This window comes from Mustela nivalis, assembly GCF_964662115.1.
Source record: "Mustela nivalis genome assembly, chromosome: 10".
NCBI classification, from domain to species: domain Eukaryota; kingdom Metazoa; phylum Chordata; class Mammalia; order Carnivora; family Mustelidae; genus Mustela; species Mustela nivalis.
The window spans coordinates 75058295-75080249 of NC_139029.1; the positions used below are offsets into that span (position 1 = coordinate 75058295).

At 35.1% G+C, this 21955-nt stretch overlaps 1 protein-coding gene across 6 annotated transcripts in view; it reads right to left on the reverse strand.

The window, feature by feature from the left end:
* HFM1 (helicase for meiosis 1) overlaps positions 1-21955 on the reverse strand; it is a 118806-nt gene that overhangs the window by 21731 nt on the left and 75120 nt on the right. For all 6 annotated transcript variants that reach the window (XM_082688250.1, XM_082688247.1, XM_082688246.1 and 3 more), the window contains 5 exons: positions 21652-21737; positions 21339-21422; positions 21057-21214; positions 19279-19382; positions 18520-18669 (listed from right to left, as the gene is read on the reverse strand). In XM_082688250.1, coding sequence (XP_082544376.1) covers positions 18520-18669; positions 19279-19382; positions 21057-21214; positions 21339-21422; positions 21652-21737 — 582 coding nt within the window. The remainder of the gene's footprint in view (positions 1-18519; positions 18670-19278; positions 19383-21056; positions 21215-21338; positions 21423-21651; positions 21738-21955) is intronic.

Genomic DNA, 21955 nt, shown 5'->3' on the forward strand with positions numbered 1-21955 from the left:
AAACATCCCCCTCTTCTGGCTAACACAAATGACTACTATTTCCATAATCTTCCCATATCTAAGATAAGATACACCAAAATATCTAATACTTCCCTTTTTTTAAGTATGTAATCTAGAATTGACCTCTGCTCTCCCTAAACCCTGCTAAGAATCACCAGCACAACCTAAAATCCTATAAATAATTTTCTTCCCAACCCCTTGAGATAACCCACAGCTCAACCAGAGCTGTGGTCTTTTGCTGTAACAAGTCCAAAAATACTTAACTTTCCTCAACTACAGGTGTGCTCCCAGTGGTCTTTAGATGAAAGGGTTCAACAATATATTTTGCAAGGTTTGCCATGGATTACTGGTTAGAAGTTTTGCTCCAGTTCAAAATTTCATCTCTCAGTTACCTGGTATCCTTGTCAAGTCCTACCATATTACAATTTATTATACATGCTGTTGTTTAGTTAGTCCTCCTGAAGTTCAACTCTGGTCAGATCATTTGTCCACCTAGAAATGTTAGTTACTTCCTGTGCCAGCAAATTAATTCCATATTTAAAGTCCTCCACAATGTAATTCTAGCCTCCCTTTCTGGTACCCTAAATACTAATCCTAATTCATCAAAACATATTTGGTTGTCATTATTCAAATCATCTCAAGACATTCTATGATTATAACTTTGATATTACCTCTTGTTTTAGAAGCTGCTTACTTCTTTGTCTATCAGAAGCGTATCGACTTTCAAGACCAACTTAAATGGTACCTCTACCATGGAGATCTACTCTTATCACCCCATCTGAAGTGATTTTTCTCTTTTTTGAGCCCCTATGGCATTTTCTTTGTCCCTCTTTACTCACTGCATGCTGCCTTATATATTCACATGAGAAACACATGGGGAGGTACAGGGCACTTTAAACTAAAATAAGAAAACATAAGTTTTAATATGGGCTCTTAACTGTAAAAAAACAGATTAAAAACAATATCTGTTTTGTTCACCTCATAGAGATGAAAAGATAAAATGAAATTAAGTATGTGAAGGCATTTCTAAATTAAGTGATAAACTAATATATTAGAGCATATATTATCTCTATTATTACTTAAGGATTATGCAAGTAACTATAAAATTAAAATTGTTTAGAATCCTATGAAGGAGAGGAACACAATGCTATATGATAATTGGAGACACCATCCTAGGTAGGAATGTCTTGGAAGGCTTCCCTAACTTCCCTAACTCAACTGAGTTGAGGAATTAAAAAGGCAAGGAGGGAGGAGAAAGAGAGCATGGGATATGCAAAAGCTCTATAAGGGAAAGCATGGCATATAGGAGAAATTGAAAGATGGTCAGTGTGATTAATACTCAGCAAGTAAGAGAGAGCACACAAGATGAGATTAGTAGAGAGTGGTCAGGCTATATTTGTAGAATGGCCCCACCATGGAACCCTGGTAATTCCATGTCTCTATATAGGCCATATCCAAGACTTAACTATTTATAGAATGCCCTCTGAACCTCTTTGGGACATGTCAAGATAGTCAATCTTGTGAGGTGGTGCTAAAAGACATTTCTCATCTGCTTCCTTAGCTTGCATGAGACTGCCATGAAGCAGTTTCTCATCTGCCTCTGGTTCCGGTAAGGTACTGGTCCTTCCACCTTGCCTCTTCCAAGGTACAGATACAGGCTATAAAACCACTTAATTGCAGCCTATAGTTGATGCCTCAAAAACAAAGCAGTCCACCATTGTGTTATCTGATCAGTGTTAACCTGTGGGATTAGGAATGCAAGCAACTGATAACATGCTGATCTTATTTTGCTGTCCACATAAGTAATAAATTGTCTAGGTCCATTTAGGTCTCTAGTGTCCTTAACCAGCCAATTCTATGGAGGTGAGACAAGACTACCTAGCAACTGCTATCCCACTGCTGCTTAGGAATTGACTGACCACGTGACCTAGTAGGGATGTTAATGAATGGATCTTTTATTCTAAGGCTTAGGAGGAGACACTACAGTGACTTAATCAAGGAAGGAACATAATTAAATTCACAGTTTGAAAAAAAGGCTACCACAGGAGTCTAGGCAAAAAAATGATGGTAATTCAGTCTAGAGTGATGATACTACTAGAGTCAGAGAATGGGCTGATTTGAGAGCTAGACAGAAAGAAAAAATATCTTTAATACTGAATCAAGTGAGCACTTTTCTTTCTTGAGCTGCTGTCTTGTTTTCCCTGAAGTTTTGCTGCCTTTCTTTTAGTCTTAAATTTCTTTTAAGTGTATTCAATATTTCAGAGACAAAAATAAATACATGGAGACACCACCTATTTATCCCCCCTTCATCACTACTTCCTTTCCTAAGCTCTCCATCCTCCTCCTAACATATTGTAGGCCTGTCCTTTAACTGTCCTCCAGAATTTCCTTTCATTAAGCTTCTTGAGTGAATCCACTATTCTTGGATTCTTTGACTTCTTTTTTGGTTAACTGCTTTGTTATATTGTGCTCATACTCAAGCAACTGCCTCAGAAAAGCTGTGTGTGAGTTCAACTTTCTAAATCCTTGGATGTATTAAGATTACTTTACTTTCACACTTAATAGTTTGGCTGGGTATAGAACACAGGGTTGAAAATCATTTTCCCCTGGACTTTTAAGTCTATTGTCTTCTACACCCAGTGCTGCTGATAAAGATGAATAAAATTTCAATTCTTGTTCCTTGAAAGTGTTTATGATTTTCTCTTTATGCACGATATTCTGAAATGTTGCGATTATGAAATGTTGTAGATATTCTTTCATTCATCCTAACTAGCACTGACTAAGCCTTTTTGATATGCAGATCTATATCTCCAAGTGTAGAAAATTTTCTTAAATTATTTCTTCTGATTTGTTTGTTGTCTTTCTGGAACATTTATTAGTCAGCTACCAAACTCCTAGATTTCCCTTTATCTCTTTTATTTTCTGTCTCCCTGTCTAATTCCAGAGAATCAAGACTATCTAGATAAGAAATAGCAAATCTGAGATTCTAGCTAAGGTAGTCTAATTCCAGAGCTTGATCTCGCAACCACCTTGTCTCCCTCTAATAATGCATTTAATTTATTTAGGGAAGAAATCAAAGGATTTGGGGGGTGGGAAGTCAGGAGGAAAAGCCTTGTAGGTTGTTGTTTTGCAGTAAGGGATAAGGAATTGCTTTGTTCCTTAATCCAACTCCTAATAGATGCATTTCTAAACATCACCACAAGATGGTGTCCAATGATTATACACATTTATTCCCAGTGGTTGAAAACTATCTACCATCCGGCAGTTGAATTTTAAAGATTCTGGAGACACTCGCAAATTTCAAGGCAGAGTTGGCAAGTCTTGTTGGGAATGAAGACTGGATAAGTTTGTTTATAGAATATTAGCAAACGGATATTAATTACTAAGTGACAAAAACATTAAAGGTGTTAGAAATGGTGCTCTTCCATCCCTACACCACTACCCATATCCTGATAATTGTCTGATTTTGTCTTATTAACAAACATAAGATTACAGAGATTGATAATTGGAAAAATTAGGTTCTCAAAGAAAACTGACCTAAGCTGTACTCTTAGGTATAATTTAAGGTTAATAAATCCCATATTCCCATTACTACAATAATCTGAAAGGCATATATTTTCATAGTTCTGTCACATATAGATATGTATGTTTTTAAAGCCCCAATTCTAATTATCTAAAGTAAAATAAATTTATTAATGTCAACTAGAATTGTATTTAAGGAAAATATTTAAAATTACTTTAATAGGGTCAGTAATGGCTGGTGGGGCAAGGGTTAGTTGTTTCAAAAAAAAAATCAAAGAAGATGCCTGGGTGGCTCAAATGGTTAAGCACCTGCCTTTGGCTCAGGTCGGGATCCCAGGGTTCTGGGCTCCCTGCTGGGCGGAAAGCCTGCTTTCCCTCTCCCACTCCCCCTGCTTATGTTCCTGCTCTCGCTGTCTCTGTCAAATAAATAAATAAAATCTTTTTTTTAAAATATCAAAGAAAAATTGATAGTAGTAGGCATATTACACCTGACACACTTAGCCTTGCATCCTAATTATAAATTTAAGTAATTGGTCTCTGTATAGGCTACTGGAGTTAATATTTTTTTATTTTTTTAAAGATTTATTTATTTTAGAGAGGAGGGAGAGAGAGACGAGAGGGAAAGTGAGAATTTCCAGCAGACTCCCTGCTGAAGGGGGAGCCCGACTCTGGGGCTTGATACCACAACCCCAAGATCATGACCTGAGCCAAAATTAAGAGTCAGACAGGTTAACTGACTGAGCCACCCAGGCACTCCTGGGGTTAATATTTCCAAAAGAATATTACTTTGACTTTTGCAGTTCTGATTTATGTACTTTATGACTTTAAATGAGAGAGCATCCTCTCTAAATTTTTTGTCAAATACACTATTATTTTGTCATTTATTTATCAAGAAAACGGTAACACTAATGAATTGGAGTCCACAGTGCTCAGGCATTTCTTTTATCATTTTGTTTTTTCAAATATTTTAAATTTTCAACTCAGAATGACATAGCAGCTGTAAATGAATTTACTAATGTCAAATCAATTTTTTCAAATTAAACAAAGTTCATACCTCTTACTGAGAATCTATTTAAAGGATCAAAAGTTTAAATGCCCAAATCTTATATATTAAGAATAGGCCTGAAAAAATTTTAAATACTTTACAGTCAAAAAAGTCTATTTTTCACATTGTCATATCTTAAAAATAGCAAAAATATTTTTCCTTAAATTTTACAAAATGTTATCTATTTGACTATATAGATGAGAAACTACTGCTAAAAGAATGTTTTCAAACACAGGAAGCATGAAAATAATTTTTAGTTATATTATGTAAATTAAAGTGCATACTTCTGTTTTTATATATGGCCCCATAATTTGATATTATGATACTCAAGTATGTGCTGAACTTTCAAGCACATTTAGAAACAATTATTTAGCAACTATAGTCTCTGAACTGAATATTAGTTTGTATCATTTAATAACATGGTCTGACAGGAAGTCAGAAAAATTGAAATTTGGATTGTTTTGAAAAAGCCAAATTTTGTTCTAACAACCTTAGTAGGGTATAAATCTATGACCCCTTCATTGTGTCACATATTGAGAAAGGTACAGATAGGATATGTATGTTATATTTAAAGGTGTAAGTATGTATCTTTATTTGGGGGATATATGAATTTGCATATAAGAACTGAATTATATAACTGGAATATTCACAAGATTTGGGATGGCTGAAAAATATAGATTTGAAGGAGTACATGCAACCCAATGTTTATAGCAGCATTATCAAGAGTAACCAGAATCTAGAAAGTGTCCCAATGTCCATTGACTGATGAATGGACAAGGAAGATGTGGTATATGTATGTAGATACACACACACACACAAACACACACAATGAAATATCACTCAGCCATCAAAAATAGTGAAACCTTGTCATTTGCAAAGATGTGCATGGAGCTAGAGTGCATTATGCTAAAAGAAATAAGTTAGTCAGAGAAAGACAAATACCATATAATTTCACTCCTATATGGAATTTGAGAATGAAAGAGATGAACATGTGGGAAGGGTGGGAAAAAAGAGAGAGGGAAACAAACCAAGCGAGACTCTTAATGATAGAGAACTGAGAGTTGATGGAGGGAAGTAGGAGGAGATGGGCTACATGGGTGATGGGTATTAAGGAGAGCACTTGTTATCATGAGCACTGTGTATTGTATGCAAGTCATGAATCATTGAAGTCTACTCCTGAAACCAATACTGCACTGTATGTTAACTAGAATTTAAATAAAATTTTGAAAAAAAAAAAAAAAAAGATTTGGGATGGTATATTTGAAGGGTGTGTGTGTGTGAGTGTAATAAAATATTATTTGTTTGATAGGAAGCATCTTTTACCCGTTTTCAAGGATTGTGCAAAATACATAGGGAACTTTTGCCCTTATAGAAGATTCATGCTAGCAGGAAGTATAGTAAACATTCCAACTTCTCATTACAATTTTAAGTAACAAACAAATCAAGCTACTTTAAACAAAAAGAGCTGGTGAGTGGGGGAAATGTGTTACATGAACACAGATATGTCACAGAATCCAAAGCAGCAATTCAGCGAGACGTCTCATCAGAAGGGACTAAAACCAAGAAACAGGAAGTCATCAGAATCCCAGCTCTGGCATTCTCACCTTTGCACCTCTCTGCACCTCTGCTTTAGTTTTCTGTTTCAAAACCCAGCTTTCTGTGATCCTTTCTGCATGTGGTAAAGGATGGGCAGCTGATGGCTCTGAGTTTATATTGTCTTTATGCAGCTCTAATTCTAAATTGTCTTTTTAAAACTGATTTCTGATGCTACTATAAAGGGCATTTTAAAAAATGATTTCTATTCCTTTTTTGTTTGCTGGCACATAGTAATACTGTTTTTCAAATTTTTTAGTTGAAATATAATTCATACCATAAAATCTACTCTTTTAAAGTGTACAGTTTGGTAGGTTTTTAGTATATTCCCAAGGTTGTGTAACCATCACTGTATCTAATTCCAGAACATTGTCACCTTAAAAAAAAAAATCACATAGCTATTAGTAGTTACTCTTTAGTTCTTCCTACACCCAGCCTCTGCAACAACTAATCAACTTTCTATCTCTATAAATTTGCCTATTCTACACTTCCCATATAAATGGATCCTAACAATATCTGACCGTTTGTGAATGGCTTCTTTCATTAGCATAATCTTTTCAGGGATTATCCATGTATCAGTAGTTTATTCTTTATGGCTGAATATTCCATTATATGGTTATACTACATTTAACTTATTCATTCCATGAGTTGGTAAACATTTCAGTTGTTTCTATTTTTTTACTATTATGAATAATGATGCTATAAACATTTACATGCTAGTTTTTATATGTTTTCAATTCTTTTGGATATAAACACAGAAAAGGAACTGCTGGGTTGCATGATAATTCTATGCTTAACTTCTTGAGGAACTGGCAAACTGTTTTCCAAAGCAGCTGCACAATTTCACATTCCCATAGCAGTGCTATGAGGGTTTCAATGTCTATACATCCTCACCAACACTTACTATTGTCCATCTTTTTGACTAAAGTGGGTGGGAAGTGTCACATTGTGGTTTTGATTTGCATTTCCATCTTGACTAATGATGTTGAGCAACTTTTCATGTTTGTATTGCTCATTTGTAGGTCTTCCTTGCAAAAATGTCTATTCATATCATTTGACCAGATTGAATTTGGTTCCTTGCATTTTTATTGTTTGTGTATACCAGATACTACTCCTTTACCAGATATGTGATTTGCAAATATCTTCTATCACTCTTTGGGCTGTTCTTTCCACTTTCTTGATAGTGTTATTTGAAGCACAAAGGTTTTTAATCTTTTTTTTTTTTTAAAGAACTTTACTTATTTGTCAGAGAGAGAGAGAGAGAGCAAGCACACGCCTGCCCAAGCAGGGGGAGCGGCAGGCAGAGAGAAAAGCATCAGCCAGATGGGAGACTCAATTCCAGGATCCCAGGATCTTGACCAGAGCTGAAGGCAGATGCTTAACCAACTGAGCCATCCAGGTGCCCCCAATAGTTTTTAATTCTGATGAAGTCCAATTCATCTTTTTTTAGTTGCTTGAGCTTTAGGTGTCATACCTAAGAAACTACTGCTAATCCAAAGTCATGAAGATATAAACCCATGTTTTCTTCTAAGATTATTACAGTTTAACTCTTACTTTTAGGTCTTAACACATTTTGAGTTAATTTTTACATACAGTATGAAGTATTTATAGTATGAAGTAATACCATATATTGTATGAAGTAATTATGATATAATTAACTCAACTGACTATTCTCAGTTGTCCAGCTCTATTTGTTGAAAGGCTATTATTTCCCCCACTGAATTGTTTCGACAGCTTTGTTGGAAATCAACTGACCACAGATGTATGGGTTTATTTCTGTACTCTTAAATATATTCTGTTGATCTATATGGCTATTATTATGCCAGTACCACATTGTCTTGACTACTGTGGCTTTGTAATAAAGTTTTGAAATCAGGAATTGTGAGTCCTCTATTTTTGTTCCTCTCCCCATCCCAAGACTGATTGGCTAATCTGGATACCTTACATTCCCATATGAATTCTATTTATTTATTTAAATTCAGTTAGCCACCACTTAGCACATCACTAGTTTCAGATGTAGTGTTGAACCAGTTGCTTATAACAACTGGTGCTCATCACACTATGTGCTCTCCTTAATGCCTATCACCTAATTACTATATCTCCCCAACCACCTCCCCTCCAGCAATACTCAGTTTCCTATAGTTAAGAGTTTCTCAGTGTTTTTCTCCCTCTCTGATGACTTCCCATTCAGTTTTCTCTCCCCTCCCCTATGATCCTCTGTGCTCTTTCTTATATTCCACATATGAGTGAAACCATATAATTGTCTTTCTTTGACCCATTTTGCTCAGTGTAATACCCTCCAGTTCCATCTATGTTGATGTATATGGTAACTATTCATCCTTTCTGATGGCTGAATAATATTCCATTGTATATGTGTGTGTGAGAGCATGCATGTAAATATATATATATATTATATGCATATAGGCATGTAAAAATGTATATTTTTTACATGCATGCACACACACATATACAATGGAATATGTAATATACAATGGAATATATACATATTCCATTTTGTGTGTGTGTGTGTGTGTGTGTGTGTGTGTGTGTTTCTTCTTTATCCATTCATCTGTCAATGGACACCTTTGTTCTTTCCACAGTTCAGCCATTGTGGACATTGTTGCTGTGAACACAGGGGTGCATGTCTTTGGGGTAAATACAGAGTAGTGCAATTGTTGGATCTTAGGGTAGCTCTATTTCTAACTTCTTGAGGAACCTCCATACTGTTTTCTTGAGTGGTTGTACCAGTTTGCATTCTCACCAACAGTGTAAGAGGGTTTCCCTTTCTACACATCCTCGCCCAAATGTGTTGTTTCCTGTCTTACTAATTTTTGGTGCAATTGTAAATGGGATTGATTCCTTAATTTTACTTCCTTCTGTCTCATTGTTAGTGTATAGAAATGCAACTGATTTCTGTGCATTGATTTTATATCCTGCCACGTTGCTCAATTCCTGTATGAGTTCTAGCAATTTGGGGGTGGAGTGTTTTGGGTTTTCCACATAAAGTATCATGTCACCTGCAAAGAGAATTTGACTTCTTTGCCAACTTGAATGCCTTTTACTTCTTTTTGTTATCTGAGTGCTGAGGCTGGTACTGTATGTTGAACAACAGTGGTGAGAGTGGGTAGCCCTGCCGTGTTCCTGACCTTGGTGAAAAGCTCTCCGTTTTTCCCCATTGAAAATGTTAATTGTTGTGGGCTTTTTGTATATGGCTTTCATGATATTGAAGTATGTTCCCTTTATTCCTACACTGTGGAGAATCTCAATCAAGAAAGAATATTGTATTTTGTCAAATGTTTTTTCTGCATCAACTGAGAGGATCATATAGTTCTTGTCCTTTATTATTATTATTATTATTATTATTATTATTATTATTATTAATGTGATGTATCATGCTGATTGATTTGTGAATATGGAATCATCCTTGTAGCCCAGAAATCAATCCCACTTGGTTGTGGTAAATAATCCTTTTAATATACTATTGGATCCTACTTGCTAGTATATTGGTGAAAATTTTTGCACCCATGTTCTTCAGGGATATTGGCCTGTAATTCTCCTTTTGTTGGGCTTTTTGTCTGGTTTTGGGATCAAGGTAATGCTGGCCTAAAATTTAAAAAAAAAAAAAAAAAAAGCTAATGCTGGTCTCATATTGTGGAGAGCCATCCAGCAGATGCAAGGAGTCACGTAGATGAAAATGCCTGAAGATTGTGGAAGTGAGAATGATTGGCTAGGTAGGGTATGGGTGCGCTCGTGGCTGATACATGAACAGCACCAGGAGCCAAGAAAGAAACATTATTACTGCTTGAGAACAATAGAGCCCTATGTGGTTACATAAGGGTCCATGAGGAGACCGCGTGCACGGGGCAGTGATTGGATAGTCGGGCTGGACTGCTTACATAAATATATTGCCAGAACTTGCTGTAGTAGGAGAAGAGGAGAAAACTAATAAAGAAGTTTGCCTCTCATCACGTCTGCGGGTCGTTCTTGCTGGCAAGAGCGACATCATATGAGTTTGGAAGTTTTTAATCTCTTTCTATTTTTTTGAAACAGCTTCTTCTTTTAATGTTTGGTAGAATTCCCCTGGGAAGCCATCTAGCCCCGGACTCGTTTGTTGTGAAATTTTTGATGACTGCTTCAATTTCCTTACTGGTTATGGGTCTGTTCAGGTTTTCTACCTCTTCCTGTTTCAGTTTTGGTAGTTTGTAAGTTTCCAGGAATGCATCAGCCTAATTTGTTGGCATATTGTAACTCATAATATGTTCTTCAAATTGTTTGTATTTCTTGGTGTTGGTCATGATCTCTCCTCTTTCATTCATGCTTTTATTAATTTGGGTCCTTTCCCTTTTCTTTTTGATAAGTCTGGCTAAGGGTTTACCAATCTTATCAATTCTTTCAAAGAGCCTGCTTCTAGTTTCATGTTCTATTATTCTTTTGGTTTCTATTTCATTGATTTCTACACTAATGTATTATTTTTCTTCTTCTGCTTGGTTTAGGCTTTGTTTGCTGTTCTTTCTCCAGCTCCTTTAGGGGTAAGGTTAGCTTGTGTATTTGAGGCTTTTTAAATTTTTTTTTTTCTAAGATCTTCTCTCTTAGGACTGACTTCGCTATATCCCAAAGGCACTGAAATATTATTTTTTCATTTTCTCTTGTTTCCATGAATTTTAAAAATTCTTCTTGATTTCCTGGTTGACCAACTTATTCTTTAGTAGGATGCTCTTTAACCTCCAAGTGTTTGAATTACTGACAAATTTCCACTTCTGATTGAGTTCAAGTTTCAAAGCATTGTGCTCTGAAAATAAGCAGGGAATGATCCCAACTTTTGGTACCACTGAGACCTGATTTATGACCCAGTATGCGATCTATTCTGGAGAATATTCCATGTGCACTTGAGAAGAAATGTGTAATCTGTTGTTTTAAGATGGAATATATCTGTGAAGTCCATTTGGTCCAGTGTGTCACTCAAAGCCCTTGTTTCCTTGTTGACCTTCTGCTTAGATGATCTGTCCACTGTTGTGAGTTCGGTGCTGAAGTCACCTACTATTACTGTATTATTATTGATGTGCATCTTTAGTTTGATTATTAATTGATTTATATAATTGGCTGCTCCCAACTTAGGACCATAACTGTTTATAATCATTAGATCTTTTTTTTGGATGGACCCTTTGAGTATGATTTAGTGTCCCTCTTCTACATCTCTTACTACATGTAAGATGTAGTAAGTCTCATCCCTTACTACAGTTTGTGGTTTAATATCTAATTTGTCTAATACGAAGACTGCTACCCCAGCTTTCTTTTGATGTCTATTAGCATGATAAATATTTCTCCACTCCCTCACTTCCAGTCTGGAGGTGTTTTTAGGTCTAAAAAAAGTCTCCTGTAGATAGCATATGGAAGGGTCTTGCTTTTTTATCCAATCTGATACCCTGTGTCTTTTGATTAGAGCATTTAATCCATTTACATTCAAAGTAACTACTGAAAAATATTAATTTAGTGCCATTGCATTACCTGTAAAGTCCCTGTTTCTGTAGACTGTCTCTGTTTCTTTCTGGTTAACGTCACTTGGGGCTCTCTCTTCACTTCAAGGATCCCCTTTAATATTTTTTGCAGGACTGGTTTAGTGATCACAAATTCTTTTAGTTTCTTTTTGTCCTGGAAGTTCTTTATCTCTCCTTCCATTCTAAATTACACCCTTGTTGGATAAAGTATTCTTAGCTGCATGTTTTTCTCATTTAGTATGCTGAATACATCATGCCAACACTTTCTGGCCTGCCAGCCTGATGTTCCTATCACTGTAGGTTAAGAACCTCTTGTCTTGAGCTGCTTTCAGGACTTAATCTCTGGAATTTGCAAGCTTCACTATTATATATGTCAGATGTTCATCTATTTTTAATGATTTTGAGGGGAGTCCTCTCTACCTCATAGACTTGAATGCCTGTTTCCTTCCCCAGCTTAGAGACGTTCTCATCTATGATTTGCTCAAATATACCTTCTGTCCCTCTCTCACTCTTTCTTCTTCCTCTGGGACCCCAATAATCCTAATGTTTTGCTTTATGATTTCACTGATTTCTCAGACTCCCCTCACAGTCCATTAGTTGTTTTCCTCTGTTTTCTTCAGCTTCCTTCCCTTCCATCAACTTGTCTTCTATGTCACTCTTTCTTCTGCTTCATTGACCCTAGTTGTTAGAGAATCCAATTTAGCCTGCATCTCAGTTAAAGCATTTTTAATTTTGGCCTGATTAGATTTTATATCTGCAATAAGAGATTCTCTAATGTCTCTTCTACTTTTTTCAAGCCCAACTAGTAAGTTTATAATTTTTATCCTGAATTCCAGCTCTGACATTTTAGTTATATCCATATTGATTAGATCTGTGGCAGAGAGTATTACCACTGGTGCTTTGGCTGTGAATTCCTCCTCCTAGTCATCTGCCCAGAGGAGAATGGATGAATGAGAAAACAAAATTAAAAATATCAACCACGACCCAAGCAAAATATACACTAGGCAGTAATCCAAAGAGGTCAGAAACCAAAAAAGAAAAGGAATAAATAAATAAATAAATAAATAAATAAATAAAGGTGGTGGGAATATAATCTCCCACGTAGACAAACAGGGTGATCCGCTTGGTCCTGGGTGTATTTTGGTCTGTTTGTTAGAAGACACTAAATCCCAAAATTGTAAAGAAAGCAAAACTGATTATATATATACACAAAAATAAAATTGAATACAGTGAAAGGAAGCCAAAAGTGAAGACTACACCTATAATATGTAAATGTAAAAATGAAAGTTAAAAAAGACTTAAAAACAAAGAGTTGATAAAATAAGAAACTAGTTGAAAATGAAAATTATAAACTGAAAGATAAATGAACCATGAGAAAAAAACCCTCAAATTCTATATACTAATTTCCCCTATCACTGGACTTTTGCAGTCATGTGTGCTCTGTAAACTTGGTGTTGGCCTGATGTTCCAGCTGGTCTTCTAGAGGAAGGGCCTGCTGCACTAATTCTTAGGTTATCTTTGCCTGGGTGGAGTTGCACCACCCTTGCCAGGGGTCCAGGCTCAGTAAAAGCTGCTTCTGGTTGATCTATGTAACTTTGTTTCCTGAAGGCTTTCTATACCTCTTTAGAGGATGAAAATAAAAGTGGCTGGGCCCTGATCTCTAGCCCCAGAGCTGAAAGATCACAGCTCCCTCTCTTCAGTAAACCCTCAGGAATAAGCAGTCTTCACTTTTGTGTGTGCCAAATTCTAGACTCCTGCAGCCTGCACCTGTACTGATCCTCCCAGGGAAGGCAGAGGGTCATCACATTTCTGCCCTTTTGTGCTGTGGTTCATGGTTTATGACAACAGAACTGAGAGCCTCCTCCTGGTCTCACTGGCTGTAATCAATTTCCCCACTCCAGTCCTTGGGAACTCTGCTGGCTCAGGTACCCCCATTCTTTTGGTGAGCCAGGGAATCCTGAGAGGACACTGTCCCACCTAGAATTCTGCCCCACTTTACCACCTGAGCACCTATCAGGCAAGGATGTATCTTACTAGAGCAGACTTCTAGATTCTGATTTTGTGCTCTGGGGCTATATCACTTTCCAGCAGCTGGCATATGGATGCTCCCTCCCCCTCCCATTTATCTCCTGATACATCCCCTCAGATTCACTTCTCAGCCTACCTGCAAAAAGGTAGTTTTTTGGTTGCTTTTCTATTTGCAGAATTCCAGAAATTCTTTTTTTACATCTCAAATTGAATTCATAGGTGTTCAGAATGGTATGATAGTTATCTAGCTAAATTCAAGGGACCAGGTGAAACAAGGTTCCCTACTCTTCCACCACCTGTCTCCCTCTTCCCATATGAATTTTAAAAATCAGTTTATGAATTTCTGCCAAAAGCAGAGCTAGGATTTTGCTAGCTGTGATTGATTTGGAAAATGTTGCCACCTTAACAATATGAAGACTTCCAATCCATGGACATAGAATATCTTTCCATTTATTTAGGTCTTCTTTAATTTCTCTCAGTGGTGTTTTGTAATTTCCTGTGTTCACATCTTGCACTAATTTTATTAAATATATTCTTAAATACTCTATTCTTTTTAGTGCTATTGTAGTATTTTTATATTGACTCTGTATTCAGTGATATTTCCAATTTTATATATTAATTCTAACAGTGTGTCTACAGTCTTTTGGATTTTCTAGGTATATAATCATCTTTCTTTTGTTTCAACTTTTACTTATTTATTTAACAGAGAGAGAGAGAGAGAGAGAGAGAAACAAGCATAAGCAGGGGAAAAAGGAGGCAGATGGAGAGGGAGAAGCAGGCTCCCCGCTGATTAAGGAACCTAATGTGGACTTGATCCCAGGACCCTGGGATTATGACCTGAGCAGAAGGCAGATACTTACCTGACTGAGCCACTCAGGTGTCCCTATAATCATGTTGCTTTCAAGTAACAACAGCTTATTTCTTTCTTCCCACTCCTTATCACTTTTTTTTTTTTATTATATAACTGTACTGACTAGGACTTCTAGCATAATGTTATTTAACATTATGTAGTAGTAGTAGTAATAGAGTATATTACTCTTACTATAGAGTAATAGTATTACTATATTACTCTATTACTATAGAGAACATTCTTGTGTCATTGTCCATCTAAATAGGAAAGTTTTTAAACTATTTCACTACTGTGCTCATTTGTTATATATATATATTTTTTTAATAAAAAATGAGCATTGAATTTTTGTCAAATTTCTTTGACCTCTATCAAGAGGATCACATGGGTGGTTTTTTTTTTTTTTTTTTCTGTTAATGTAGTGAAATACACTGATTCATCTTTGAATGCTGAGGCACTCTTCCATACATGGAATAAGCCATACTTAATTGTACTGTAGTATGACTTTTAAATATATGGCTGGATTCTACTTGCTAATATTTTGTTATGAACTTCTGGATCTATTTCCATGACATACACTGGTGAATAATTTCCCTATTAATGCCCTTGTCAGGTTTTAAAATCAAGATCTCCGTGTTGGCTCTGTTCAAAAAAATTACAGCATTAGAAACTATTTTTTCTTTTTCTATTCTCTGAAAAAGTTTGGGTAAGTTTGATACTATTTTTTCCTAAATGTTTGGGGAAATTCACCAGTGAAATCACCTAATGCTCTGGATTTCTTTGTGGAAAGATTTTTAATTGCTTCAATTTCATTACTAGTATCAGACCACTAAAATTTTCTATTTTTTCTGTCAGTAAGTTTTGCTTCTCAGGGGTTTTTTCATTTTTACCCAAATTATGTCAAATTTATTGATATAAAATCATTCACAATAGCTTTATCTTTTTGATGTCTGTAGTGGTATCTCCTTTTTCATTCCTAATATTGTTAATTTGCATTTATCTCTTTATCAGTCTTGATAAGGGCTTCTTAAATTTATTAATCATTTCAAAGAACCAAATCTTAGCTTTGATGATTTTTCTGCTGTACATTACATTCTATATTTCATTCACTTCTGCTTTTCTCTTTGTTATTTCTTTCTATATTCCTTATATTTGGTGTGTTATAATCCTGAGGTAAGAGCATTTCTGATTTTAATACTACATATATTTAAAACTCTACAAGTCATTTCAATTACTGCTGTACAATAGCCAATTTAGTTTAATTTACAACAGTAAATTTAGTCATTTATTTGCCCTTTCGACTGTTTTTCATTCCCTCAAGCATTTCTGTACCTCTGGTCATTTTCGTTAAAGGAACTCCCTTTAGTATCTCTTTTACTGTAGGCCAATAAATTTAGTCATTGTGTTGGAGTGCTTCAGTTTTGTTTTGTTTTTCCTCAAAATATCTCTATTTCACTTTTATTTTTAAAGATACTTTCACTGAGCACAGAAATGCAGGTTAGCATCATTTTAATACATTTTGAAGCTGTTGGTCCATTATCTTCTATTATCACATTTGATAAACCAGCTGTCAGTTTCACTGTTCCTCTTTTGAAGATAATATTTCATTTTTCCATGTCTGCTTTTAAGATTTTCAGCAGTTTTGCTACAATGTGCCCAGTTGTGGTTTTCTGTGCATTTACCTCCTAGGGTTTGCTAAAATTCTGAATCTATGAGTTGATGTCTTTCATTATTTTGGAATGTTCTCAGCCATTGTCTCTGAATATTACATTTGCCCCATTCTTTTCCTTTGCTGCTTTAGAGATTTTAATTATGCATATTTTAGAACTTTTTGAGTATTATGCTTTTTTGTGTTCTTTCCATTCTCTTATCTCTGGGCTTTAATTTGAATATTTTTTCTTATTATGTCTAACATTTCACAGATCCTGAGTTTGGCTATATCCAATCCATAATTATTTTTTTAATATTTTATTTACTTATTCGACAGACAGAGATCAAAAGTAGGCAGAGAGACAGGCAGAGAGAGAAGGGGAAGCAGGCTCCCTGCCAAGCAGAGAGACCGATGTGGGGCTCGATCCCAAGACCCTGAGATCATGACCTGAGCTGAAGGCAGAAGCTTAACCCACTGAGCCACCCAGGTGCCCCTCCAATCCATTATTAAACCTACCAATAAGTTTTTCACTTCAGATAATGTATTTTTCAATTCAGGAAAGTCCATTTAAATCTCTGTGTGGATTATATTTTTCTGGTGAAACTTCTCAGCCTTTCATATTTTTTTTTCCTTTATTTTTTGAAAATACTAATCATAGTTATTTTAGAATCTTTAAATGCTAGCTCTCTTATTGTGAATCATCTACAGAGTGCTTTACTTCCTTTATACTGTTAATTATAAGTCATATGGTCTTGCCTCTGTGAATATGTTGTCAGTTTTTATTATACGGCAAACATTGTATCTGTAAATTCCAAATTATATTATATTACACCAAAGAATGTTTCCTTTTTCCTGTGTTAGGCAAACATGGTGAGTGGCTGATCACATAAATCCCTTTTGAGAGCATAGCATACTTAGGCTTTTAATTAAGAGCCTACAGGTCCTTGACTCCTCAGCCCTGAAATGGTTCTCCCTTTGGAATTTTAGTTCCTTTAGTCTGCTTTCACAGATGTCCTAAAAATTGTAATATTTATAACTTAGGTAGGCTTTATAGTTGTTACTGTAGGTACACTGGCCTGCCACAAACTACTGCATCCTACCTAGAAATGGGAGCTCTTCTGTGGGTTTTTTTTTAATTAATTTTATTTTTTAAAGATATTTTATTTATTTATTTGACAGAGAGAAAGAGATCACAAGAAGGCAGAGAGGCAGACAGAGAGAGAGGGGGAAGCAGGCTCCCCACTGAGAGAAGAGCCAATGTGGGGCTTGATCCCACGACCCTGAGATCATGACCCAAGCCAAAGGCAGAGGCTTAACCCACTGAGCCACCCAGGTGCCCCACTGCCCCCATTTTTAAAGACCTTAGTTATTTGTGAGAAAGAGCACATGAGAGATATGAGCAGGCAGATGAGCAGAGGGTGAGGGAGAAGACTCCTGGCTGAGCAGGGAGCCCTGATGTGGGCTCATATGTGAGGCCATAACCTGAGCCAAAGACAGATGCTTAATCAACTGCCACTCAGGCACCCTACTCTGTGTTCTTTAAAGAGGTGGAGATGAGTGTTCATGGGTTCACAGAATAATTCTCTATGTGCTCTTTCTGCCTTTATTCACTGAAGTTACTATTTATTATAACTACCAATTCAGAAAGCATAACTGTCTAGGTTACTTTGATAGGAGCTACTGCTTTCACATTCCTCAGTACCTCTTAGTTACTCCCCTTACATATAAGGTAATTAGCAAGCTGAATATTAACTCAGTATTAGTTACTATTAGATTTTTATATGTAAGAGCAATGTATTTATGTTTTTTTTTAAATCCTCACTGAAACACTTACAGAGGATATAACACGATTTTCTTTAAAATATAGAAGGGGAAAACTGAAAAGAGGTACAGATGAAATAATATAAGCCATGAGTTGAACATTGTTTAAGGTAGGTAATGAGTACATAAGGGTTCATTATACAGATCTGTCCAGTTTTGTGTATCTTTGAAATATTCTGTAACAAAAAATTCTTAAGTTCACTGTCACCTGATTTGCCTCATCAAATCTATAAAATCTTATATATCATTTGCTCTTCCCCAACAATGACCTTTAGAAAGAAAGAGGTACTGTAAATCAAAAACTGGTCAAATAATCTGTGCTCCAAATATCACCCCAATTTGACAAATATTATTTTTAAGAAAAAAATCCTACTATATATTAATGTAATTATTATGAAGCTTAAACATCTAATTCCCAAGTATCTAAATCTTGAATGAAGCAGTACTATAACACTGATACTCCTCCCTAGCTATAACTTTGCTTTAATGCAATACAGTAATAAATATAGCTATTTACCTTTATTGGGTCCTGCTATTGTAGATCTATTTGAATGTTTAGAATGGGAAATCTCTGTTTCTGATTTTTTTTGCATAACTATTTGATTTTCAGGCCTCTTCATAAAGCCTAAGTAAAAGACTGAAAATTTCTGCTGAATATCGAGTCCAACTGGAAAAACGAAAAGAGTATACAAGTACTTAAGTCCTATAAATCCAGCCATGAGATCATTTATTTGTTTTTATATCTTTCACATTTCTATACCTTTTGAAATAAAAGAGCTAACAAGTCCAGGAAATAAAAATATATATAAAAAAACAAGAGTTAAAAAATATAACAAGTTAAGGGGGGTGGTGGGTTAGGTGAGCCTGGTGGTGGGTATTAAGGAGGGCATGTATTGCATGGAGCACTGGGTGTGGTGCACAAACAATGAATCGTAGAACACGGAAAAAATTAAATTAAATCAAAAAATAAGTTAAAGTTTATACATTTATCATCATAAAAATAAAAATCAATGTTCCTATAACAATTGAAATTTTATTATCTTGTAAAATAAAATACTTATAAATGAACAGATATAATTTTAATTTTGTTATCTTAGTCCGTGCTATCTTTCACTTATCTAAATATATGAAACTTCCTTTAAAATTACTCATATTATTTAAATAGATTATTTTTACACAATATCATTTAAACTGCTTTTCTGTTTCAGCATGAAAGAAATTTTTAAATGCTATCATATTCTTTACATTTATGGGTTCATTACTTCAATGAACTTACCATATTCAGAACTAATTAGATTTATGCTAAGATCTTCAGAATTAAAAGCTCTCTTCACATCAATCTTTTTAGTCCAATTTCCAGCTTTTAGCAAAACAGAATCCCTGAAAAAGAATAACATCATTTAGGGCGCCTGGGTGGCTCGGTGGTTAAGCCGCTGCCTTCGGCTCAGGTCATGATCTCAGGGTCCTGGGATCGAGTCCTGCATCGGGCTCTCTGCTCAGCAGGGAGCCTGCTTCCTCCTCTCTCTCTCTGCCTGCCTCTCTGCCTACTTGTGATCTCTCTCTGTCAAATAAATAAATAAAATCTTAAAAAAAAAAGAATAACATCATTTAAATTGTAATTGGAATACTAAATGAAATAATATATTAATCATCAAGGGCAGACGGACCCTTAGATAGGTCCTATCTGGTACTAAGCAAAAGTCAGTACTGAAAATTACTTCCTGCAAATTCTGAGGAGGAAGAAATGGAGTGTCAATGGGGCTACCACAACCATAATTTTCTAACTACACATTGGCCAAACACCTGATTCCAAGTTAAATTGCTTCATTTCAGATCCACCTGAATACATAGTTGATATCAACAACCCATGAGCTTGCCCATACATCACTACCACTTTCAAATGGCTATATATAAGTTACACGAATTTGTGAGAACTTGAATAGTATCTTTAAAATTCATATAATATAGTCTGAGTCCAATAACATCACAAACCAGCAATCAATTTTGTGATTGAATTTATTTTAACTTTATATATACAAAACTGTCTTCAGACTTCTCACAGAAAACAAAGATTTGTACAATGACATATTCTCTATAAATGTGTCATAGCTAGCTGCAGTAAAGCAGTTAATAGTGAAAGGGATGTTCTATTAGGCACTGTAGTCCTTTTGGGAACCTTGCATAGATGATTTTGGGAAGATATCTTCCAGTGCTCTGGCAACAATGAGGAGATTCCCATTTCTGAGTCACTGCTAAACCTGAACTTACAAGTAAATTAATACAATTAGGAGCACAGGCTCTGGAGTAAGACTGCTTGGGTTTAAACCCAGACTTTGCTATAAACTACCTATATGAACTTGGACAAACTGATTAAACTCTCTGTCTCAATTTCTTCCTCTATTAAGATAATGATAGCACCTGTCTATACAAAGATTAAATAATTCATTACCTGGAACCTATGAAGAGCTCAAAAAATATTAGTTATACCTATAATTGCTAACCTTACAGAGTTTGCCTATGGCATCTGAGAGAAATAACATTATCAGAAAAAAGACTAATGTAAAAATAATAGAATGGCATGCTAGAGAACCAGGTGTAAGGGAAGGTACCTTCTTTATATATTTGATCTGGTTGCCTGATCCTACAATGGAGCTATAGTAGTTTGCTGGACTTTATTTTGGAAATATTAGATATATCTTAAAAGGAGCAAGAGGAAGATAATGAAAGGGTAGTAAGGTTGTGAATGACTGGAGAAAAGCAAAAAATAAGAAACTTCAACAACAGTGGGCTATAGCTACTCCTAAAGGTCATTTATTCACTTGTTAACAAACAAAACAAAACAAACCATGGTGATAGATTTCACACTGTTCATTTGAGTACTGACAACAGACCCAATGTTAATACTTTCTTTAACAGACAAGAAACTACCCCATTACAGCATAAGGAAAATGTAATTTAATTAACCCCACAGTGATTTTGTTACTCTTTCTCAGCAGAATTTTTCTTTTATAGTATATGCTTAGAAATAAAATCAAGTGGAAATCGTGTACTTACATAATTCTGTGCTTAAAAACCAGCTGATTATCTGCATCACCTATGATTAAGGTAACATAGTGAGAATCTGGTGCTGTTCTTTTAGTTTGTAGCTGTTCAAAATTTCTTAATGTAATGGTCACTAATATTTCTGCCATGGTGTCACTATATCTTGCGATCTTTAAAAAAAGAATAGGCATAAAAGTGTTAAAAATAACCTTACTTCTCTTATTCAGCTCCAAGTCAGCTATGGGTAGCTTTATTCCTGAAAAGACAATGAAAATACCTTTAAAAAAAATTTACCTGTTCCACTTCAAGTTCATATTTTGGCAGATACATCACTGTTTCTTTTATTTGCGTTCCAAAAGGGGGGTGTCTATTTAAAATCTAAAAACATTTATATCATTATAATTCTTACCATAAGGTTAGAAGTTCTTTTAGTAAATACTTTTCAGTATCAATAGTTTTAATAATGCTTATTCTCAAAAACTTAAGTTAAAATACTTATGACTATGAGAAGGAAAAAAATTTTTTAGAAGAAAAAAAAATATAAAAGGTAGGCTTTAAAATTTAGATAAAATTCAGGTAACATTAGGAATAAATGAATATTAAATACCAGTTCAAGTTCTCTTGCATCTGTTTCTTCTATTTTTTTAAAGGAGGTCAAACCTGCATTTACCATTGCATTTGACAATGTTATACCTGTGGAAAATTAATCAAATAGCAGTTTTTAAATAATCCATTTTACACTAAATCTATACTTAACTTTTCAACGACATTAGTAAAAAATTTGTTTTAAAGATCCAGATTAACAACTAATTTTTGAAGTTTTTTTAAAAAGTTCTTCAGTTGGATTATTTGGGCTGTGACATTTATTCAATTGTTCTATTTTTTTTTTCAAAATGAAATAAAACATATAT